This window comes from Dioszegia hungarica (genome assembly GCF_025882075.1).
Source record: "Dioszegia hungarica strain PDD-24b-2 chromosome Unknown MKK02contig_25, whole genome shotgun sequence".
Taxonomy (NCBI): domain Eukaryota; kingdom Fungi; phylum Basidiomycota; class Tremellomycetes; order Tremellales; family Bulleribasidiaceae; genus Dioszegia; species Dioszegia hungarica.
In genome coordinates, this window is record NW_026515779.1 from 1,765,061 (window position 1) to 1,787,584 (window position 22,524).

At 57.5% G+C, this 22,524-nt stretch overlaps 9 protein-coding genes across 9 annotated transcripts; 6 read left to right on the plus strand and 3 right to left on the minus strand.

Moving 5' to 3' along the window:
- Window positions 1–226: 226 nt before the first annotated feature.
- On the minus strand, window positions 227–2,305 carry MKK02DRAFT_41178 (Leo1-like protein-domain-containing protein; the record flags this gene model as incomplete). Its single annotated transcript, XM_053091474.1, has 4 exons — window positions 227–1,363; window positions 1,457–1,645; window positions 1,843–2,076; window positions 2,132–2,305. 4 exons carry the CDS (start codon window positions 2,303–2,305, stop codon window positions 227–229), a joined length of 1,734 nt encoding a protein of 577 aa, XP_052942643.1.
- A 203-nt stretch (window positions 2,306–2,508) lies between these two features.
- On the plus strand, window positions 2,509–4,142 carry MKK02DRAFT_41179 (ATP synthase; the record flags this gene model as incomplete). The annotated part of the gene is made up of 7 exons (XM_053091475.1): window positions 2,509–2,548; window positions 2,716–2,758; window positions 2,804–2,823; window positions 3,022–3,149; window positions 3,405–3,512; window positions 3,673–4,021; window positions 4,117–4,142. 7 exons carry the CDS (start codon window positions 2,509–2,511, stop codon window positions 4,140–4,142), a joined length of 714 nt encoding a protein of 237 aa, XP_052942644.1.
- Window positions 4,143–4,456: 314 nt separating this feature from the next.
- On the minus strand, window positions 4,457–5,053 carry MKK02DRAFT_30595 (uncharacterized protein; the record flags this gene model as incomplete). The annotated part of the gene is made up of 4 exons (XM_053088088.1): window positions 4,457–4,683; window positions 4,755–4,763; window positions 4,831–4,866; window positions 4,918–5,053. The coding sequence occupies 4 exons, from the start codon at window positions 5,051–5,053 to the stop codon at window positions 4,457–4,459; spliced, it is 408 nt and encodes a 135-aa protein (XP_052942645.1).
- A 4,402-nt stretch (window positions 5,054–9,455) lies between these two features.
- On the plus strand, window positions 9,456–11,582 carry MKK02DRAFT_20350 (putative Sodium:inorganic phosphate symporter; the record flags this gene model as incomplete). Its single annotated transcript, XM_053086244.1, has 7 exons — window positions 9,456–9,520; window positions 9,580–9,609; window positions 9,663–10,180; window positions 10,225–10,892; window positions 10,937–10,987; window positions 11,036–11,413; window positions 11,499–11,582. 7 exons carry the CDS (start codon window positions 9,456–9,458, stop codon window positions 11,580–11,582), a joined length of 1,794 nt encoding a protein of 597 aa, XP_052942646.1.
- Window positions 11,583–11,792: 210 nt separating this feature from the next.
- MKK02DRAFT_20095 (Non-repetitive/WGA-negative nucleoporin C-terminal-domain-containing protein) lies at window positions 11,793–16,654 on the minus strand (the record flags this gene model as incomplete). The annotated part of the gene is made up of 22 exons (XM_053086194.1): window positions 11,793–12,186; window positions 12,244–12,311; window positions 12,356–12,681; window positions 12,733–12,817; window positions 12,870–13,051; window positions 13,101–13,286; window positions 13,352–13,443; window positions 13,502–13,613; window positions 13,662–13,863; window positions 13,913–14,044; window positions 14,118–14,232; window positions 14,281–14,372; window positions 14,426–14,535; window positions 14,594–14,760; window positions 14,809–14,986; window positions 15,048–15,156; window positions 15,208–15,364; window positions 15,419–15,525; window positions 15,582–15,836; window positions 15,876–16,127; window positions 16,184–16,284; window positions 16,336–16,654. The coding sequence occupies 22 exons, from the start codon at window positions 16,652–16,654 to the stop codon at window positions 11,793–11,795; spliced, it is 3,741 nt and encodes a 1,246-aa protein (XP_052942647.1).
- Window positions 16,655–16,848: 194 nt separating this feature from the next.
- Window positions 16,849–17,770, plus strand: MKK02DRAFT_41184 (uncharacterized protein; the record flags this gene model as incomplete). The annotated part of the gene is made up of 5 exons (XM_053091476.1): window positions 16,849–16,869; window positions 16,903–17,014; window positions 17,091–17,254; window positions 17,306–17,372; window positions 17,424–17,770. 5 exons carry the CDS (start codon window positions 16,849–16,851, stop codon window positions 17,768–17,770), a joined length of 711 nt encoding a protein of 236 aa, XP_052942648.1.
- An 883-nt stretch (window positions 17,771–18,653) lies between these two features.
- MKK02DRAFT_30600 (uncharacterized protein) lies at window positions 18,654–20,094 on the plus strand (the record flags this gene model as incomplete). The annotated part of the gene is made up of 7 exons (XM_053088089.1): window positions 18,654–18,876; window positions 18,929–19,001; window positions 19,067–19,174; window positions 19,260–19,321; window positions 19,503–19,626; window positions 19,787–19,867; window positions 19,890–20,094. 7 exons carry the CDS (start codon window positions 18,654–18,656, stop codon window positions 20,092–20,094), a joined length of 876 nt encoding a protein of 291 aa, XP_052942649.1.
- A 1,644-nt stretch (window positions 20,095–21,738) lies between these two features.
- On the plus strand, window positions 21,739–22,014 carry MKK02DRAFT_12100 (uncharacterized protein; the record flags this gene model as incomplete). The annotated part of the gene is made up of 1 exon (XM_053085519.1): window positions 21,739–22,014. A coding segment is annotated over one exon (276 nt), but the record flags the coding sequence as incomplete, so codon positions are not given.
- Window positions 22,015–22,068: 54 nt separating this feature from the next.
- MKK02DRAFT_3608 (uncharacterized protein) lies at window positions 22,069–22,275 on the plus strand (the record flags this gene model as incomplete). The annotated part of the gene is made up of 1 exon (XM_053089342.1): window positions 22,069–22,275. A coding segment is annotated over one exon (207 nt), but the record flags the coding sequence as incomplete, so codon positions are not given.
- Window positions 22,276–22,524: the final 249 nt, after the last annotated feature.

A 22,524-nucleotide genomic window follows, 5' to 3' on the forward strand; every position in this document is an offset into this window, starting at 1 on the left:
GGGGTGTGAGTGCCGCTTGCGGGATTGTGCTAGAAGCTAGAAAGGTCAATGATCAGTACCTAGTCAATAACAGTATCCCTTTACTTTCTGGATTAGTAAACAATGAGAAAGCAGTACCAGTGTCCAGCACCCATGTACCCATGTCAGCTATACTGTCCGTCCCGCTTGGGTCTCGTCTCGTCGTGTCGTGTCATACCGTACCCTCACTACTTTGGGAGCTACAACCCTACTCTTCCTCACTCTCCACATCCATATCTTCCGACCCGTCCGCATCCTCCTCGTCCGGTACCTTCTCCGGTACCTTCTCCCGTTCCCGTTCCTTTGCTTTCCCCTTCCCAGCCCCTTTGGTGTTGCTCTCCTCCTCTGACGAATCCCCATAATCCCTCGTTGTACTCGTCTTCTTTTTCGTCTTCTCCTTCTTCCCCCCCTTGTCTTTCCTGGCCCGCTTCCTCTCCCTCTCCTTCTCCTCTATATCCCTCTCTGCCAATTCAATCTCGTCCAGCTCTTCAGACTCATCTTTCCGCTTCCGCCCACTCCGCCTCTTCTCCCCACCCCCACCCCCACCGCTCTTCTTGCCCTTAGACCTGTACTCGGCCTCCTCATCCGAACTTCCCCTTCGCTTCCCTCCCCCTCCCCCTCCCCCTCCCCCACTATCCGACTCATCATCATCATCATCGTCCACCACAAACCCATCTTCCTCATAATCCCCCCTATCCACGCCTCTTGGTCTCTCCCTCGAAAGGTCATCGTCAGACTCATCATCGCTCCGTGCTCTTCCTCCCCTCTTCTTTCCTCTCCCACCTCCACCTCCACCTCCGCCGCCAGCGGGCATCCTCCTCTTTCCTCCCCCACCCCCGCCCTTCTTCTTCCCAGCCGCCTTGGACGCCTTCGCAGCCGCCTCCGTCTCTGGATCACCCACAACCTCGTCGATGAATTGCAATTTAGAGTGCTTGGTATGTTGCTGGCCCACGTGCCGGACCAGCTCCATGTGCGTCTTGGAGTTCATCGAGGTGGGGACGAGGGATAGGTGCCCCGCGAGGGGCGCTTCGGCCATGAGGACGCCGGCGGAGGGGAGGGCCGCGCAGATGTAGGTGGTCGCTGTGGTGTCGTCTTGTTTTTTCGGGGCCGACCGGCTTTGGGTTTGGCTTTGGGAGGGGATTTGCGATTGGGATTGTGATTGTGATTGGGATTGGGATTTGGGTTGCGAGTCCGAGGGGTGTTGCGTGCCGTTCGCGTCGGCGGAGGAGGAAGATGGGAAAATGGGTTGTCCGGTCGAGTTGGAAATATCAAACAAGTCCGATCCGAGCTGGAGGGACGTGGTTCCGTCAGACCACCGGAGGACTCGGGCGTTACTTTGTTTCTTCTGTCTCGTCAGCTACCAGCTACCAGCCACCAGACCAATGTCTGTCCCCTTCCCGCAGATCCTCCCGGGCGGCCGAAGCTAAAATTAACGCACATAGTTCCCATCCGCGTCCTGGACCCATCTCCACCGTATTGTATTCTTGACCCCGATCATCCGGCTCTTGGCTGCCAGCCCCGTCAAAGGCGTCTGGAGCTCCCCCGGGTCCATCTGAGCGCGAAAGAGGGACGGGTCGAATGGCTTGGCGTCGATATTGACGTAGGCGGGGAGTTTGAGGTGCCATATCTGCGTGTAAGCTGAGTTTGGTGATCAGGCGTGTTGGTGAGGCGGCCGCAATATGACCGCCGTCTCCCTCGAGCTCGAGGTATGGTCTTTACTCTCTTCCCAAACCCCAATGACGCCGCCCTAAATCATGCCCTCCCGCCCCTCGCCCTCCCTAGCGCCCGAATCAAGACCCAAACCCAGTCCGCACCCAAACTCACCTTCCCATCCTCCCCTCCGAGCCTATTCCACGTCGGCACAATACTATTCGCCCACTGCTCCTGAACCTCCTCCGCATCCCCTTCTTCCTCTGCATATTCCAGCTCATTCTTCCGCCCTGCTGTCCCCGAGCGCGATCTTGATCTTGACCCTGATCTCGACCTCGATCTGGACGTGGAGCGTGTCGCGGTGCGTGTCCGAATGGGAGGTGGGGGGATATCATCGTCATCTGCGAACTGGTCCATTAGCTCTAAGCGCGCGCACAGAGCAGAAGATGGAGAAGGGACGAACGAGATCATCTACATCCCCTGCTGGCGATCCTGGCGCTGCTTCATCCCCAGCAGCAGACCTAGGCGACCCCTTCGAAGACCCAGCTCTGGGCGAGGCTGAAGCTGGCGCAGCAGGCCCAGGCGCCTCATTATCCGAGTCTCCGAACAGGTCGTCCACCTTGCCACTGTCCGACATGCTGTATGTGAGAGGTATAGGCGTATGTATATAGGCAATGTCACCATCAAGCTCTCCCTCGTCGCCCCATACCTCCTCTAGACAGGTGCCACATTCGGCAATCTCCGCTTTTCCCCGCTGCGCCCTGGCCGGGTCTTTCCGCCTCCTCCTCTGCGCTATAGCGACTGTTATATCTTTCTATATACCAAAAAGCATAGACTACTATGTCGTCCAGATTCGCACTTAGGTCCCTCCGAAGCGCCGGTGCGTGCTCTTTCTGCAGGGAAAAGAATGGAGGAAAAGGGTTGGGGAATGGGGGAGATATGGATAGATGCAAGAGGAGGGGTCGGACGCGGATGGGTCGGCGAGGTGGTGGACATGAGGAATGCGGAATATTGGGGGTAATGAGAGGGTAGGAGCTGATAGGATAGGTATCCGCTCAGCGGCTCTCCCGCGCGCTTTGGCTGTGCCTTCGTGAGTTGTCACCTCTGTCGAATAGAGTACAGCACTGACGAATAGATCTCGCGGTTACGCTTCCCGTCAGTTACTGTCCACATTTCAGTCAGCGTTCGGATGCCTGCAGAGAGGGCGGGTAGAGCGGAAGGCAGAGAGGAGGATTTACGGCCCAAGCTATGTCGCGGAGAAATGAAGACGGGAGACGGTCTCGGCGGAGGCGGTCAGGAGGGATGGAACGCAACGAGGGACTGGATAGCAGAGCGCGAGCTGACCCCTCGCAGAGCAATCACCAGACGAGAAGGCCGCGTCGCTCATCAACGCCGTCCCTACCAGCTCGCTTTGGACCAAGACGGGCGGTGTGGTGCTCGGTACGGCGGTTACCGCTGCCGCCGTCTCGACTGAGCTCTACGTGAGTTGTTTGGCTGCTGGAAGCGAATGAGGAGCGGATCGGGGGATGCTGGTGGAATGATCGGCGGAGAGGCGCGTGAAGCAGGAGTGGGGAAGGGGGAGAATAGGCGGAGCCGAACGAGGGGAGGATAAAGTTGGGGGAGTTGAATGTGGACCTGGTGCTGGGCCTGGGGAACCTTGTCGGGGATACGAGGGGCGGAGTGAAGGCCGCGCCAAAATGATACGGATACCATGCTGAGAATCTGCTGACGTCCAGGTCGCGAACGAGGAGACTGTCCTCGCTGTCGGTTTCTTCATCATTGTCGCCGCTGTCGGTCGCTCCATCGGTGCCCCTTACTCCTCATGGGCCACTGGCCACATTGACGTGAGTTCTCTCCTGCCTTGCACTTATAGCCCTTCTGCTTTGCCTTGCCTTGCCTTCCTCCTATCTCCCCCTTTTGATCCCCCAACCCCTCAATCTACTTGATAATTCTCAACCTACCAAATCTTTCAATCGTGCCCTAGTCCTAGTGCTAATCCCCCAGCGCATCAAGGGCATTCTCAACTCGGCCCGCGAAGAACACACCTCGGCCATAACCGAGCGCATCACCTCGGTCTCGGCCCTCAAGGACGTCGTCCCCCTCACCGAGCAGCTCTACGCCGTCGCCAAGGAGACGGCGACGCTCGAGCACGAAAACTTCCGCCTCGCGCAGGAATCGGCCGTCAAGGCCGAGTTGAAGAGCGTGTTGGACAGCTGGGTCAGGTTCGAGCAGCAGCAGCGCGAGGCGGAGCAGGTCGCGCTCGTGGCGAGTGTCAAGGCGGGAGTGGAGGAGCGGTTGGCGGATGCGGGGTTTAGGAAGCAGCTTTTGGAGGAGGCGTTGGGGCAGGTTGAGCGTGAGTTTTGCATATTGCGTTCCGCGCTCGGAGGTCTCAGCTTTCGCCAGATCAAGCGGCGCTTCTAGTCGGGCACAGAAGCTGACTTTGTGCAGAGCTCTCCCGGGCAAAGGCTATCTAAATCAAAGATGGTCCAGTTTGGCGAGGCGGTAGAAGGTAGTGGGGCGGATGAGGGGATGGGGAGATGCGGCAGCCGGGTCAAATAGATGCCTGGATGTCGTGGAGGATAGGCAAGAGTATGCAAATACTAGAGTCTGCATAGGTACCTGTTTGCCTTCACGCTCGCGTTTGTCTAACGTACATACTTTAAGCAATGTCGAGGTCGACTTGATCTGACGGTACGGTGTAGGATTACAGGTACTCGTACTAATGCTTCATGGTTCATGGTTGGATATGCTGAGTCCTGCTCCTGCTTCCTGCGGACCCGGTCCTACTCTACCGCCTGAGAGCGTCCATGCCCCGCTGCACCTCATTCACCCCATTATTCGCCACATCCGCACTCGACACACCACCATCGCCCCGCTTAAAGGCCGTCTCGCTCGTAGAGGTCGTACCGGCGGTAGCGGTGGCGGTGTTGGTGGCGGTGCCGCTTCGCCCGGCTATTCCTTCGCCGGCATCATCGAGAAACTTGTTGATTCCTCCTCGGAGAGCTTCACCGGCGCCTACAAGTAAGCTATCAGCGCACTGTCCTACCGGGTTCCGAGCTCATCCAGGGTTCCAGGTTGATACATACCGTGGATGACTGCCAGGGTCAGCTCGATTCCACAATCTAAAGATTCTGAATAGGAGAGAAGCAAGCCAATACTCACCCCCTAGACCTCCCTTGACTTTATCTCCGATCTCTACTCCGTATCAGCTCAACAGAACACGACGACTTGCCACCACGCGAAACTCACCCTGTCCGGAGACACTTGTTCCCCCCGACGCCCCGATCCCAGGTGCGACCCCCGATGTCCCCGCTGCTGTGTTGGAGACATTGGCGGATCCGGAGGCTGGAGTGGTAGTAGCTGCTGAGCCTGTTGATGCGGACATTATGGGCGACTGTATGTGGGTGTAATGAGTGTGTAGGTCGGGGCTGTCAGCGAAGGTCGGCTCTGAAGCTGCTTGTGCCTTGCGGTGTCTGTTTGTCTATGTGATGCGTCGTGGTGTGGGACCAACTGCATCTGCTGACGTGAGAAGCATCAGGCAAGGTCAGACACGAAGCTTGAAGACTGACGTCATTAGCCGTTTCATCTGGATCTGCGGACGCTTTTGGCGAAAAGCATGCGGCGAACTGGAGAGGGTGAGAGGGTGACAGTGAGTGAGGACTGGCATAGCCTCAGAGGGCGCTGTACATGATAGTTTTCTTTTACTGCGCGATGCAGACTTCGCCCGAGTGCGTACGGGGTACGGGGCTCTCGAAGCGCACAATGGGGTTCCTACTCTCATGATTGACCCGGCTAGCTCCGTTGGATATGGGGCTTCTGATCCTCGAGATCCTTCGCGCGGTGGGGTGGCTACCCGTGGCTACGTTGCTCCAGCGTCGCCCCCGATAAGTGTAGTCTGTCACTGAGCAGAGCAAGTCGCAGCAAGCAGCGCAGAACCGTCGGATGGCGTTTTACCTTTCCGCCGGAACCATTCCTACCTGCCGTCACCATGATGCACGAGATTCGAGATCTGAGTGATCGACCGCCACACCCTGTCTCAGATCTCCCTTCCCACTTGTTTCCATCATACAGCGGCGTCTCATCTCATCTCATCTTCACATGGGTACATGGGCCAGCTTCCTGCTGGACGGTGGATACGAGGCTCCGGCGAGCCTGTGAGTGACGCTGAGCGCTGAACGCGACTAACGCGTAACGTATTCCGCCGGTAACTCGCGATCCCTTCTTGCGGAAAAGCCATGACACTGTCGTGTCAGTTGAGCGCGGGGTATGAAATGCCACCTCTTATAGATATCTGCGTGACTGACTCGGGAACCCCTCTGTTTTGCTTTACGCCCACCTCTACAACTCACACTTCTACTTTACACTTGTAGCCAATAGTCAATATCCTATACCCCCGACTCAGCTCGATACCTGACCAACGCGGACCAATCCTCCTTCCGGTCAAAGAGGTCTCAAGCGGACTCACCATCCTCAGTCTTCAGTCCTCAATCTTCAGTCCTCAGGCATCAAATTCAGAAACGGCCGCGTATTCGCACCCAGCACCCAGCAACCAGCACCCAGCAACCAGCACGCAGCATCCGGTCGGTATGTCTCACCTCTTGTCTCGGTTGGAGATCCGGGTCCGAGACTGTCCACGCGCTGATCTCTGCAGATCTAGATCTACATCTATATACCTGGACCTTCACGTATCCTCCTTCTCGGTGCCATTTCTCTTCTTCTTGACATAAGCGCCTCCCCCAATCTAGACTTCACCCTTCCCTCCTCATCGACATCGACAACATCCCCGCACCCATCTCGACAGTCGACACACCATGTTCATCCCTTTCTCAGTCATCCTCGTCCTCCTGGGCTCTCCAGCTCTGGGACGGAGCATCATCAAGCAGCAAGGGGAGGTAGCGACAGTGGCGGACTGTCTGACAGGTAGTGCTTGGTGTGCAGCAGGTGAGTTTCGAGCGACCTCTCTCTCTTCACCTCTTCCCCTTCCAAGATCTACGCACATCACTCCCTCTTCTCCGCCTGACCTACTCGCTACTATGCCTCATCCCGCATTGTACTAGCGCTGACTTGCCACAGACCAACGCTCCAACTTCCGCCGGAACAACTGGAACTACGCCCCCAACTGCGGCTACGGTCCCACCCCCGTCTCAGAGTCTGACGCCGAGAAGCTCTGCGCGCTGTGCAAGGGCGACAGCGCACAGCCTTGCTGCTGGGCTGGTAAGTCCATCTGACCTGTGCTTCTCTGCTAGTGAGGGCAGAAACTGACGAGGCAGCCGGCACGGATCTCTCGTGCTGCGAGGGTCTAGGGTACGGCCCTGGTAACGGCAACCGGGACGGTAACGGTGGCGGTAATGGCTCCGGCTCCGGCTCCGGATCGGGCTCGGGCTCTGGCTCCGGTTCTGGCTCCGGTTCTGGCTCTGGATCTGGCTCTGGATCTGGCTCTGGATCTGGCTCTGGATCTGGCAACGGCAACGGCAGTGGCAATGGCAACGGCGGTGGCAATGGCAACGGCAGCGGCGGAGCCAATGGCAATGGCAACGGATCAGGCGACGGCTCCGGGAACGCCAGCGGCGACAACGGCAACGGAAGCGGTGCCGGCGTCGGAGTAGGGTCTGGCAATGGCAGTGGCAACGGAAACGGGAATGGGAATGGGAATGGAAACGGGAACGGAGCTGGGGTCGCAGGGGGTAACGGAAATGGCAATGGCGACGGTACTGGCAACGGAGCGGGTGCTGGCAACGGCAATGGCAATGGCAATGGCGGCGCCAACGGAAACGGAAACGGAAATGGCAACGGCGACGCTACCGGAGCGGGCGCGGGTGTTGGTGGCGCAACCGGTACAGGCGGAGGGGGAGGCGGTGCAGGTGTCGTGCCCGTCCCAGTCGCTACTGGCGGTACAGGCAACGGTAACGGAAATGGCAACGGGAACGGCAACGGAAATGGCGGCGCCAACGGAAACGGGAACGGAAACGGGAACGGCGGTACCAACACCCCCAACGGCGGCGCTACAGGAACGGGAGCTGCTGGTGCAGGTGCGACTGCTGGCGCCACGGGCACTGGCAATGGCAATGGCAATGGCAATGGCAACGGCAACGGCAACGGGTCCGGGACTGGCGTTGGCGTCATCGGCGGCGGAGCCACGTCTGGCGGTTCGGGCTCGGGATCAGGTACCAACACTGCCGCGGGCGGAGGCGCCACCTCGACTCCTACCACCAACGGATCCGGATCTGGCACCGGTTCGTCCAGCTCGGCATCCAGCTCGAGCTCAGGCGGGGCTGGGGCCGGAGCTGCACAAGCCAACAGCGCCAATACCGTCGGCTCGACCGGTCTGACCGGTGGTCAGCTTGCTGGTATCATCGTAGGAAGCATCTTGGGCGGTTTACTCGTAAGTCTTCATGTCCTTCCCTAATGGTGGCAATAGCTGACATTCAGCTCCTCGCCTTACTCGCTTTCCTCCTCCTCTGCTGCCGCCGACGCCGAACCCCGCCTCCGGCCGGACCCTTCGGCGACGAGATGGCATCCGTCCCGCCTCCCCCAGCGAGTCCTCCTCTGCCCGGTATGGCGGGCGCGCTCCAGTACGGAGGTGCGGGACCAGGTATCGCCGCTTCGACCGTGCCTTCCTACCCTACACTTGCGCCTCCGGTGCGGACGTAAGGGAGAGGGGCAGGGGCAGATGCGTGAGAAAGGTGGCGCCGGGGCGGGAAGAAGGGGGATCTGGCGGTCGGATGGAAGCCAAAGGAAGGACAATTGCAGTATAATCGCTCAAATACATTACAAACACGGGATCATTATATGTACAGACACAACCCTCCCAACAATGCTTCGCTACTACTGTCGAGGTCCGAGCTCTGGGTGGCGGCCATGAAGGAGGCAGAGGGGTTCGAGGGGCTGTACAGGGTGGCGGACTTTGGGATGCTCTCAATCGCGCTGGGTTCCGCGTCAACGAGTCAATCTCAATCCTCAAAGTTCATCAAGCTGTCAATGATCAGCCATTACTCAATTTTTGAGGAATGCGGAGCTTCCCGATGCCGTAATCAGGATGAATAGCCCTACCAGGCTCTGCCGCATTCGGCAATCAAGCGGGGCGAACGGGGTTTCCCTTATGCTCCCCTACATCCATACATTGGCTCTCATAATTGTCATCGATGATAGCAGCGCCTAGCAGCGCCCTCCTGCTCGTGCAGCCCACACTTTGCCACGCCACGCTTCGTATCTCCCACCTGCTCATACTGTCGAGGCGAAATTCATGGCGCGTGGGGCAACGTGGGGCCCTTGGTCAGCAAGTCCCGGTTAAGTCCCTCTGACGCTGCCAAGACCCCCGACCTTTTTTGACTTCGCACGTTTATCTCTCTTGCCCGCTCTGTACCAAATTATCCGACTTTCTCGCGGACGGGAGAACAAGGGCCACACTATGTTCGGCAGTGCGGCACGTCGGGTCCGCCAGATGTCAGGGGGCCGAGAAGACCTTGGCGCGTCTTGTCAAGGTATGGAAGGCTTGGCAGACGACCTCTGACGGACTAAACTGTGTGCACGTTCCTTGATATACTGGAATGGCCCAATAGAATCAGTGTTGAGTGGGCAGACTGACTGCACGAGCTGCAAGAGCCAGAATGACATGAAACACGTTCCAAATAGACAGGCGGACACACTTGGCGTGGTGGAGTGAAAACTTGAGCGATTCCATCCCTGCTCGTACTTAAAGCTGCTTACCGTCTCTTGTGCTGCTTCTGACTGTACTTCTTACACTTGTCGACCTCTACACATACTCGGCGACTCGCCTCTTGGTCAAGATGCCCTACCTTCACCAATATGACTACATATTCGCGATCGGCACCATTTTCGCTGCGCTTGACGCGTGAGTTGTCCTTGTGCCTTCGAGCTGTAGTAGTGGACATCGTGCTGACGCTCCAAAAGTTACAACATCGGAGCAAACGATGTCGCAAAGTGAGTACAACGTCGAGACAGCCGGCACTGAGCGAGACCGAACTGATCCACAGCTCCTTTGCCACCTCGGTCGCCTCTCGCTCCCTCACTCTCCGGCAGGCGTGTGTCGCTGCCGCCATCTGCGAGTTCCTCGGTGCCGTCCTTGTCGGTGCTCGAGTGGCGGGGACCATCAAGAACGGTATCATCTCCCTCTCGGTCTTCCGTGGTAACGCCGGCGTGCAGATGCTCGGTTTCACCTGCGCCCTCGTCGCGTCCGCCACCTGGCTCATGATTGCCACCATCAACTCATGGCCGGTCTCCACCACCTACTCTATCGTCTCTGCACTGGCCGGTGTCGGAGTGGCGCTCGGCGGTTCCGGTGCGGTCCAGTGGGGCTGGAACGGCGGTAAAGGTCTCGGTACGATCTACGCCGGTATGGTCATCGCCCCTGCGCTCGCTGCCGGCTTTGGCGCCGTCATCTACCTCATCACCAAGTACGCGGTACTTGAGCGCAAGAACCCCATCAAAGCCGGTCTCATCATCTCGCCCATGTACTTCTTCACTGTCGCCGCGGTCCTCACCATGTCAATCGGTAAGCTCTTCGGTCTGGCTCCATAGAACGATGCTGACTTGCAGTGTACAAGGGTGCGCCCGAACTCAAGCTCGACAAATTGTCCGAGGGTACCATCGCCGCTGCCATCGTCGGTACTGGCGCCGTCATTGCCGTCCTCGCCGCCCTCTTCTGGCTCCCCTTTGTCCGCGCCAAGGTCATCAAGCGCGACTACACTATCCGGTGGTACCACTTCTTCTATGGTCCCCTCCTCTGGTCTCGTCCCGCTCCCGAGGTCGCGCTCGACGCTGCCATCTCCTCGGTCCCCGACTACCGGACCTATGGCCGTGATCAGCCGGTCGACGCGCCCGCAGGCAATGACATGCACGACGTCGAGAACCGGATCAACCCCACCCTCATGACCACCGGGTCACACGAGGACACCGCCGCCAACTCGCCCGACGGATCGGAGAAGAACTACCCCGTCGACGGCCACAAGCCTACCCACACCCCCACTACCTCTCACACTCCCCACCACGCCCCATTGACCGAGGTCGAGGCGCCAGCGGAGCCTCACCCGATCGAGGGCTCTTGGATCCTCCCCAAGAACCTCTGGATCATCCTTCGATACCGTGTCCCCAAGGCGCTTCTCCACGGCTCATCGGTGGATGTCCACAAACTCCAGGCGGGTGCGACCGGGGAGCAGCAGCGGATCTCTGAGATGCACGAGCGGGCCAAGCAGTACGACAACGAGGTTAGTGGCTATTTGGGGTGCTTTGGACGGAGCTGATGAGACAGACTGAACACCTCTTCTCCTTCCTCCAGGTTTTGACTGCCTGCACCAACTCTGTGAGTACTTCTGCGGCTGTTGGAAGGATTCGTCGCTGACTATTCTAGTTTGCCCACGGCTCCAACGACGTTGCCAACGCCATCGGTCCTTTTGCCGCCATCTACTACGTCTGGTCCAACGGTGTTGTTACCCCTTCCAACTCGCCCACCCCCGTCTGGATGCTCGCCTTCGGTGCTGGCATGCTCGTTATCGGTCTCGCGACCTACGGGTACAATATCATGTCCGCCCTCGGTAACCGTCTCACCATGCACTCTCCCTCGCGTGGATTCTCGATGGAGTTCGGCGCGGCTATCACTGTCCTCCTGGCCTCGCAGTACGCTATCCCCGTCTCGTCCACCATGTGCATCGTCGGCGCTACCGCCGGTGTCGGTATCGTGTCGTCTGGTCTCAAGGGTCTCAACTACAAGGCCTTCGCGTGGATCTTCGTGAGTGTCTTCACTTCCTCGCTGTCTTCTCATCGATCACCCTCGCATTCCCCTCTCTCGTATTTGTCCCAAGCTGACGCACCAGGCTGGATGGGTCCTCACTGTGCCTATCGCGGGAACTGCCGCTGGATGTCTTACCGGTCTCTTCATCAACGCCCCCCGATTCTAGGCGTCTTTGTAGAGGATCTCGTGCAAAAGGGGGCTGGTGCCACTATAGATTAATTTATCCCTTCTACCTTATCTTTCCGGTCCCTTTTCAGTCTATAGAGCTATGCATATGATCTAATACGCTCTCCGTGTCCATAGTAAGACTTGCTCGATAATTCAACGGATGTTTCGGATGTCCCCAGCTCTGCTTGATCCCACAGTATAACATTTTCTACATCTCTACATCCCCCTGCTCATCTTCCTCTCCAGCTCCCACACCCGCCCCCATCCCCACTCCAGCCCCCTGATCCCTCTTAACAAGCTCCGCCACCTCCTTGACCCTACTCTCCAGCCCCCCTTGCTCTATGTACCTCTCCAACACCCTAATCTCCTCCTCGTGATCCGCCATCAACGCTTCGATCTGTTGCAGCGTGCGATCCGGGAATCGCGCGGTAAGCTCGGCGAGCAGAGGTGGCTGGGCCGACGTATATGGGGAGAGAATGTATGACTGTGGAAAGCCGTGGAGGGTGGATATGGCGCGGAGGGTAGCGTAGGTGGATGTTTGGCGTAGGAGGGCTTGGATGCGTTCTTCACTTTTGCCGGCTGTATTGGAGATGAGCATCCAGCTGCCTCAGTCAGCTGTCGTTCGTTCCGCATACTGTGAAAGGCAGGTGTGGGCTCACTCGTCCCGGATGAACACCCTCCGCCAGATCGAGAGCAAAGCGACCTGTTTCCGGCCCTCCGGCAACGTCTATCCAGGTCAGCTGTATCCATATACCACCTGCACGAGCGTACAGTCGAGCAAGAGCAACTCACCATATCACCTCTCAACCTATCCAGCGCAACCGCCGCATCTCCCCTGCCCTCCTCACCCTTATTATCCTTGAGCGTCAAAACATCCACCAGCCCCTCAATCCCCAGCGCCTCGCCATCGACCAGCCGTCTCGCCAGATCCACCATCATTTCTCTGAACGCCGGCCGGGAAGAAAGCAGCGTGAGGTTCTTGTCGAGATACTCGGCCAGAGCGTCTTGCGGGCTCAGCCGACGCGTGGTAGGGGAAGCGATGAGTGTGGATCGGAGGGTCTCTTGGACGTGGATAAGGTCGAGCTGGTCATCGAAGTCTAGAAGTCAGCTTGAGCCCGTACTACCAGATGCGGGGACCATAAACGTACCGACGAGCGCCTGTCTCCGAGCTTCAGAAGTCCCCTTGATCTTCATCTCAGCCACAGCCGCGAGCTTGCCAATACTGCTGATGATCTGAAACGTCAGCTTGCGTCAACATATTACCGATACACGGCTATAAGCTTACATTCTTTGCGTCCAGCCCTACTTCCCGCTGGTCCACCACCCCCAAAGCAGCCGCTGCTGGGCTATACCGCCTACACGCTAAATGATGCAGCCAAGCCAACTCGGGATAGTCCCGCTGTGCAAAGAACTTGGTGACTAGCCCGCCGTATACTTCGTCTTGGCTGAGCAGCGCATGCTGTTGACCTGAAAGTATCAGCTTTTGTCCTCTACATCCGGGGATGATTGAGCTCACCTTGGTCGATATACCACTGGTACAGCACAAACGCAAACTCCTCGCCAAAACGCTCAATATATTCTTGTAGCTTGACGACCCCGCCCGCGGCGCCAGCTATAGGATGGTTCGCCAGCCATACGAGCGTTTCGTAGTCGTTGTGATGTTCCGCGAGGTCGTATGCGTGAGATATACGGTCAATCGTCACTACGCGAGTCAGCTACTGTTCGCTCCCCATTCAACGACGCTGCGAAGTGAACGTCAAAGCTCACCAAGCGGACGAATCACCCTTGGACGCATTTCGGCCCATTTCCGCTGTAACGCAATCCCTTCTTGTTCTTCTCCTCCATCCTCAATATGTCTTCTGGGATGTCAGCCATCTCTCTTCCTTCCTCTTCCCTTGCGATACGAAATAGACATACCGCGAAGTCGCCCGGAGCTTATCCTCCATATTATTACACAAAGCAGCCGCCAGCTCCGCCATCTGGTTCTTCAACGAATTCTGTACCGCCCTTTGCGCCTTGACATCCCCCACTCCCCCTCCACCACCAGCGCCAGCGCCGATACCCGCAGCGGCATCACCAGCAGTTGGCGGCGCGTCGATCGCCGAGCCGAGATCCCGCGTTCGATCCGCGATGAGCGTCTCGGTGGTATAGTACAGATCTTCCAGAGAAGCCATGAGTGGTGCGGCAGCGGTCCATTGTTCGATCGAAGGGGATCGACGGTCCATTTCGTATGCCTGGACAGAGTCTTCGCGGTACTGGGCCGCAGCACGGACGACGATCTACATGTCAGCTCGTTGAGATGACTATGCGAATGACAAAGCAGCGTACAATGAAGATCCTGTTCGCCTCGAGAACCCAAGCAGACCGCTCGAGCGCTCCAGCTCTGCCGCCTCCTAGTGCTTCGATGGCAGCTCGGAATGTCGAGTAGACGACATCGAGAAGGCGATCCATAAATTGCGACTGATAAAGTCAGCTGATGCTTCCCGATCACTGCGCGTCGGCGGCAAGGATCCACACAAGCTAGCTGATGTACCTTGTGCCTGAAGAAATGCCTGACGGGGTCCTCGTCCTCCCGCACCTCGGTCTGTCTCATAAAGAGCATGATCGAGTCGGAAAGTAAAGACTGAGGAGAGCGAGAGTGCATTTGGCTAAAAGGATGAGCTTTGACTAGCGTATTCGGATGGTTGACAACTCACTCCATCAGTCGGTTCTGGTAGTCCCACAGATCCACCGCAGCCTTGGCTTTTTCACCATCCCGCGATAGTGTCCGCCTAGAAGCTTGAGGCAACTAAAAGTCAGCTTTCCCCCTGGGTGTACCGCCACCTGGTCAACACAGCTGACCTTGACCAGCAGCCCATTCCTACGTATATACCCAACAAGGTCTTTGAGCCTAGCGAGCCGATCAGCCAGCTGAGGTCGGAGTTCATATATCCCGGGCATGTGTGCTGAGGCTACCGGGAGTCAGCTCATTTCTTCCTTGTTGCAAAGCTCGGAAGGAAGAAAGCTGACTACACGACAATATCTCCGCCGAGACTGCCTCTGCAGCAGCAGCCACGTCCCCTCCCGCCCCTGATCCTAGTACATCAAAGCTCAAGGGGTTCTCGGATCGATCACCGAAAAAGACAGCTTGTTCCATCTTGGACTTGAGGCGAGCAGTAGCGGCTGCGCTGGACGATCTGATATGTCAGCTCACGCTCGTCCGTCTTCGGACCCTGGTAGCTCACAGGCCTCGAGCTGAAACTGGCGGTGAGAAGGTTTCGACGCCGAGTAAGCCTCCAGAGGCGGGCATGAGCACTAAAGGTGGTGTTGGGCGTTTCAGGTTGACAGATCGGACGTGTCCCGCGCCGATGAAGGCGTTGCGCTTGGAGTCTCTCAGGGTGATGGTTTCTTCGTACGAGTCGCCTAAAGGATCAGCTATACGCCTCTTCGTTATGGGCAGTCGAGATGTGGATAGCAGTCATACCTTCGACGAGCGAAACCATCAGTACCGAGCTGGCGAATCGGACAAAAGCTGTCGTGCTCTCAGCAGGGATGATCAGCCGAGGCGTTTCCAGCGATCGCGAGTCGGGTTCCTACTTGTAAGCTGGGGCTCGACATGCGCGGATGTAAGAACTTGAGCGTACGGGTGAGTAGGACATAGGGATCACCCTCGAAACGGCGAGACTGCCATTCCGGGCGGACGAAGAGAGGATGACGATGGCGTGAGATACTCGCGAGGAGGACGTAGACGAGGTAGCGCCTTGATCGATAGTCGAAACGAGCGAAGCGAGGTATCCCGGCCTATTGAGATCAGCTTACCGCACACCGGAACCGGTCTAGCTTAATGGGCCTTACGCTAGCGTGACCAGATCGTTGATCTCCAGCTCTACCTCTCCAGTCGACCACCTGCCCGGGAACATCCCATTTCCTAGTACATCGTACAGGTCCACATCCTGCACATACTGCATCATCAGCTTTAGCCCAGAAGTATCTCTGTTCAGGCTGGTGGTCAACTGACCTTCTGGTCCTCACTCCCCAACTGCCACTTCTGCGCTGTCCTCTTCGCTAGCACCCACAAGCGCCCTCCGTCTGCCGCTACGGCTGTGATCCCCTGCTTATCCTCCCCCAAGCTGAAGATAACGGGGGAGGCGCGCCCGAACATCCCGCCTGGGCGCATGAGGGGGGTGACCGTCGGTGTTTGCCGGCCAGAGTGGGATGTAATGAAGAGCCGGAAGGCGAGGGAGGAGGTTGTGGTGATGAGGTAGGTATTTGACTGGATGTTTTAGCTGTTAGTGGGTGTATACAAGCTTACCTCGACAGCCCAGATCTTGTCCGCGTAATCGTCCGCCCCCAGGTCCAGCTGGACGCCCTGGTATCGATCCACATTTGATAGTGCGAGACTCATGTTCTCCCAGAAGCGCACCTCTCCTGATGTCGAAACGAGGATGACACCGGGCTCGCCTGATCCCGCGTGTTGCAGCGCGGCGATCATGGGCGGCGGCGATTGAGCAGGGTATGGTCGAGAGGATGGAGGAGGGTGGAAGACATATACCGTCGGACTGGACTGGGTCCGCTAGGAGGATCAGCTACTACGCTTGGGACACGTACATGCCAGCTCACCCTGGCGTAGTTCCAGGCGATGCACATCGTCGACGTCGTAACCAGTGCGTACCCTGACGCTGGGTACACTTGGCCCGATACAGTATTCCTGATCATATCTACTCGTCAGCACCCCTCCCTTACCCACCCATACGGCCAGTAGCAGGACCTACCTGAATTCTTGACGATCTGCTGCACTTCCCTCGGTAACCCGCCTAACGAGTAGATCTCCCCCCTCTGATCTTTCGCCAAAAACACCCGCTCCCCTCCTTCCTCATACCTCGCTGTCCGTGCCGTCTCCCCTGCTGTAGACGTGGGTGATGCGGCCCGCTTGAGCGCGTTGAGCCGGGACGAGCGGTGCGAGGGGGTCAGAGGTTCCCTCTCGGATGCGGAGGCGATGCTGGGCGTTCCGCGCGACACGGAGGCGGTGTCGCCTCGGCCGCGGAATACCGACTTGCGCGGTGTCGCCCTAGGAGCTGGGGAGGAGAACATTATGGATAGAAGTGAGAGGTATAGAGGTAGAAGAGGAATGAGGAGAAAGGTCAGTGGGTGGGTGGTGGTGTTGAAGTTGTTGACTCCACGTGGTTTTGACTTGGTCATTTCAAAGAGGCAACTCGCAACTCGATCTGCTGTTTACCTTCAACTATACATCTTCCTCCTATACTGACCTCCCTAACGAAGCAGCTATGACAGAGTCCAAGCCAGCTGTGGGTTCTCCTCAAGGCGGCGCTGATTTACAGGCCCCGAAAGCCCGGCCCCAATGGGACAAATCCGAGTGGGACGCCAAAGCAAAGCAGAAGGATGCGCATTATGCCGAGCAGGCCAAAGCGAGGGACGAGGCCTTGCAGCAGGGTGAGTCGCTATAGCTCTTGGGCCTGAGCAGTAGCGAACTCATGAACCTGCGGATGAGTCTGGAGCTAATGGGCAGGGCGGAAATTCAAGCCGTCAGCTATGGACAATCTGCCAGAAGCGACTGAGTCGCTCAAGCAGCGTACGGATGATCTGGGATTAGAGAAGAATCTCAACAAGACGATGATTGTCACGACGACAGCTGCGGGGAATGGGAAAGGTCCAAGAGGGCCTGGCTTCTACGTGAGCTCTGAGCTGTTTTCTCCTACCGGTAGAGCTTGAGCTGACATCCAGTGTGACCTATGCGACCGGACTCTGAAAGACAGTCTATCATACCTCGACCACGTTAACTCTCGATATCGTATGCTCCCCTCCCCCTCTCTCCCATCTCAGGCCTAATGCTGAATACCAGACCTCCGACACCTGGGCCAAACCACCCAAGTAACCCGCTCCACCCTCCTCGACGTTCGCCGTAAAATCGCATCCCTCCGCGCCCAGACCGCCGAAAAGGTCAACTCGAAGAACTTTGACTTTGCCAAACGCCTAGAAGCGATACGCGAGAATGAAGCGCAGGAAAAGGCGATACGAAAGGAGGATCGGAAGCGGAAGAGGGCGGAGCGGAGGGATGCGGAGGGGTTGGGTAGGATAGGGCTGGAAGCTGGGGCGGGCGCGAAAGAGAGGGAGGATAAGGCGAGGGAAATGCAGGGGCTGGAGGGGATGTTGGGGTTCTCGGGGTTTGGGGGTGGGAAGAAGAGATAGTGAAGGGGAGAGGGAGGGGGAGGGTGGGCGAAGAGTGGGTGGTGCTGGGTGTTGTAACGGTAGGGACGAGGCGCGGAGGACACGTGGGGTCTCGTCTGGTCTGGCCTGGGGCAATTAATGAGGAAGCGTTGTACAACATGTATAAGCCAATGCGTGGGGACAGAATGCATCTGTCAGTATCAATCAGTACAAGCCCGATGTGTGAAGTGTATCCAGGCCAGGGCTGAAGGACAGTGCCGAAGGTATAAAGCTGCGCTACGAGGCATGTTGAGCCTTGGGGGCGCGTGGGATGGCGGAGCTTCTGGTACGAGACGAGCTGTATCTGTACCTGTGTAAGCATGAGGGGAGGTACCATCAGCATATAGGGATGACGGCTATCTAGTAGCATCCTGCCCGTACCGAAAATCTACGGGTCTCCAACAACAAAGATCTACATTTCTATAAGCTATCAACCCTAGATACACAGCCCTTCCTGCGCGCCTACGCAGCATAGATCCCAATTCTCATCATCACATATCTCTCCAGCCGCAGGATCCGCATTCGTGACAGTATAACACTCAAATCCGGAAGTGACTGGTTTCCGTACGATAAACTGTCCAGTGGCACTTCTATTATCGATGGCCTGAAGGCCCGCGCATTGGTCCACCGCCGCTTGGGCCGCTGCTTGATCGCTGCCCGTGTTGAGGGTGTAGGATTCGAAGAAGACTGAGGTGGTATCAGCTGCTGTATCCTTTCCCTGTGTCTGAGGGACCAAGCGGGGAGCAGAGACTCACTCAAGGTCTGGAACGTGCAGGTAACGAACCGAAAGCGGGCGGACGATCCGGACGCCTGGGCGTTGGCAGGTGCAGGGTCGAATCGCTTGTGCATTGGCTGTGGGCGCGAGATGCGGCGTACGGGAGGATTCAGTGGCAAGCCTCTGGCTACGTCAGCTCATGTCAGTGGAAGTTTGACACGTCGCCAGATCGAGGTCGCGCCTGCAAAGCGCAGGAGTAACGTCCAGTACTCACCGCTTGATACGTTCCGCGTTGGTCAAGCCGCCGGCCCTAGCGACTCTGCGAGCAAGGTATCCATCCACCCGAACAGATCTAGGCCAAGCGGGACCGCGAGTAACAAGAACGTGTGTCTGACCCGCGCTTTCAACCGCGACTGACGTGACAGCGAGGAGTATCGCTGCGATCCAGCAGGAATTGGCGAGCTTCATCGTGTGGGTATCGTCTGAGCTTGGTCAGATGTGAGTTCAGTACTGTTGGAGTAGAGAAGAGAGACTGCATGGCGTTCTTCTAGCTGACATGTTAGCGGAGGTATCCTCAAGCAGAGCGAGGATGGGATGCGGAGCAGCGGAGGATTATGGAGTGCCTTATCAGAAGGGGCAATTTTCACTGATAACCTTATCCCAGACCTGCCGTAAGCATGTAGTTTAAAGTTTTTGGATTCGGCGTGAAGGTTGACTTAAGGCATCCATGGTGCACTCACTGTCGCTATGTATCAGCTCTGGACGATTAGCTTGTTGGGAGTGCAGTACAGCTTTGCCCCGCCGATGGGCTGTTGCCCGTCAGTGCGGGCGGCATTATGTCGCCAAAATGGCTTTTCAAGACAGCTCGTCATTCCTGATGCATATGCCGTGATGGTGCAGTGTGGCGGCTCCGCATGACTCGGAGTGTGCTGAAGAAGAGGCGAAGATGAGACCTGAGGAGAGAGAGTTGAGTTGAGCCGTGGGCGAGATGGATGGCAGACTTTTGGTGGCCGACTAGAAGGGCGCTATGGGTGTTAGTTGGTGTTCCGTCCGATCGTCCGTTCAAGCAGCAAGACGGCGCGATTGTCATTGGTCAATGTCTGAACGGAACGTCATATATAGCGTGAGGCCGCATACGCTGTCCGAAGATACCATCATAATGATCTATCAAGACTTTCTAGACGATCACAAGCCCTACGCAGCGTAAACAGCACGATTACCAAAATCGCAGACCACTGCCAAGGCGGGGTCCGCAGCTGTACCGATATAGTGCTCCCCAATAGTATTTTGGTAGATATACTAATACCAGTGGAGGGCCGGAGGCCAATACCAAATACCATACTATCTACCAGGAGAATCGTCTGGTAAGTAATTGTACTATACCAGGCGGGAGAGCATGGTATTGGTAAAATACCAATACCAAGCTGGTATATCATGGTATACCAGGCCCGAGTGGAAATCTCTAGACTACTCTCCATCGTCCAATAGAGCGCCGTATGATGCTATAAAGGTGCTCAGATTGCCAGGAGCGCTCCTCCCTAAGCCTACCCCTGCTCATTTCGTACCGAAAGAGTTGAAACAGGTCACGTGACACATAGTTTAGGTAATCACCCTTCACGCCCTTGTAGAGTTGTAGTGGGCGAAACTCTTGGGTCTCTCCTCATCCTCTGGTTATTACAGGTTGAGGCTGAGGCTCAGGTCAGTACATGCATCCTCTGGTTATTACAGGTTGAGGCTGAGGCTCAGAATCATACGATTCTAACTTGGTAACGCCGCTCTTCGTTCACACTACCATTGGTCGCAGGTTCGAAACCCTCGATGTTGAAGACTTTAGCGATTCCACGAGGTAGGGAGAAGTCTCCCTGAAAACAACGTATATCAGCAGTAGCCTGCTTAAACAACGTGATACACCCGACCACTAGGTATCGTCGCATGGGGGAGAGTTAGAATATGAGTATGCTACTCCCAAGTGGCAATTGTCTTTTGGTACGGTGGTATAACTCTGACTTGGTAACGCCGCTCGTCGTATCGAAATCGATCCGGGCCAGCCTTTCAGCAAATACCACTCAACACAACCAGGATGGAGGATCTCTACGTCGAAACCACGTCTCGCTCGATCGTGTGCCTCTCCGGCGCCGACGACTACACCAGCTGGAGTCGGAACGTCCTCGGGCTACTCGCCAATAAGGACATTGACGACTACACCAACGCCACCCTTTCTGGGGCTCAAGGCAAAGTCCCCCAGCGGTGGTCGAAGTGGGATGAGTCAACATTGACCCCCAGCGAGGCGGATCGGAAGGAGCAGGCGCTGGAGAAGTGCGTGAAGGATCACAAGAAGGCCTACATGACCATCTTCAACGCACTCTCGTCCTCCGTCCGGCTTCGGGTGCCGGAGGATTTGGCGGATCCTCGTAAGCCCGATACCAAGGGCTTATGGGACTGGCTCGTCAAGCAGTACAGCGCCGCCTCGCCGAGTCGCATGGCGGAGCTGTGGAGCCAGGCGTGCGAGATGAAGACGGAGGAGAACGCCAATCCCGGCGACAACCTCGCGCTCATGAAATCCCTCGTCGAGCAAATTTCGGATTCGGCTACCGCAAGCTCCTGGACCCTGTCCAAATTCCTCACCCACATGAAGGTCTACTTCATGCTCAAAACCCTTCCCTACTCCTTCCGCCCCACCGTCGAGTCACTCTTGCCGGCGGACGACGATGACCTCCCCGACCCCCAAACCATCATCACCAAGGTCGATAACGTCTTCCGCGCGCGCGAACGCGAGGGCATGGCGGTCGACGCCAAGGGCTATGTTGCCAAGGTGCAGCCCAAGGTGCGGGAACAGAAGGGAGCAGAGAGCGGGAAGGGGAGCAGCGGGGCTAGGAGGTACGAGCCGAAGCTGGGCCCGGACGGGAAAAGGCTTTTGGGGGACGACCCGAGCTTGTACTGCCCCGAGCACAAGCGGTACGGCCACGACCTATCCAACTGCTTCGGAGTCAAGCCGCCTAGACAGGAGGGCAAGGCCAAGCAGGAGGGCAGGAAGGCGATGGCGGTCAAGGGCAAGAATGAGACCAAGGGGGACGAGGAGTTCTGGTTCGATGCCGCGTCGGACACCTCCTCGGTCAGCTGCAGCTTCGCGACACTCGCGGGCTTTGCGCTGTCTGTCCAGGCCAACCAGGCCTCCGTCATCGCCGACTCGGGCGCGTCGGAACACTTTATCAAGGACAAATCCCTCCTTCTCAACTACAAACCCCTCGCCAAGCCCGTCCAAGTCCAGGTCGGCGACGGCAAATACGTCGAAGCCGTCGGAAAGGGCGACCTCAAGGTCGGCAAACTGCGCATGCGCGGTTCGTATCACGTCCCCCTCCTCGCCCACAACCTCCTCTCTGTCCGCCGTGTCGCCAGGAACGGCTGGAGCTGGACTTTCGCGGATGACACCAGCACGCTCCGCGGTCCCGACGGAAAGGTCCACCTCCACGCCCCCATCCGAGACGGTCTCTACACGGTACGCGATACCCCTTCCCCTTCCCCTACGCCCTCACCTCCCGTCGCCCGCGCTGACCATGCCCCTACCTCTTGGCATGACAGGTGCGGTCATCTTAATCCCGCTGGCGTAACAAGGCTGGGAAAGAGCGGGCGTCTGGGTAAAGGATGGGAAGAGAATGTGGGGAGTAAGGCGAAATGCATACCGTGTCTGGAAGGGAAGACTAGGCGTAAGAACACGGGGGAAGGGACGACGCGAGCCACGCGCCCCTTTGAGGTCATATCGGTGGATCTATGGGGTCCATCCTCGGTCGCCGCTCGGGACGGCTCGAGATACCTCCTCACCTCTTACGATGACTACACACATCACGTCACCAGTACACCCCTCGTCCTCAAGTCGGACGCGTGCAAAGCTCTCCAGCGGCTCATAGCCTGGGGCGAGAATCAGCAGGGGAGCACGGTCAAGCTGGTGCGCAGCGATGCGGGGGGAGAATTCCTCGCTCGCTCGCTCAGAGGCTGGTTCGCGGATAAGGGGATATCGCACGCC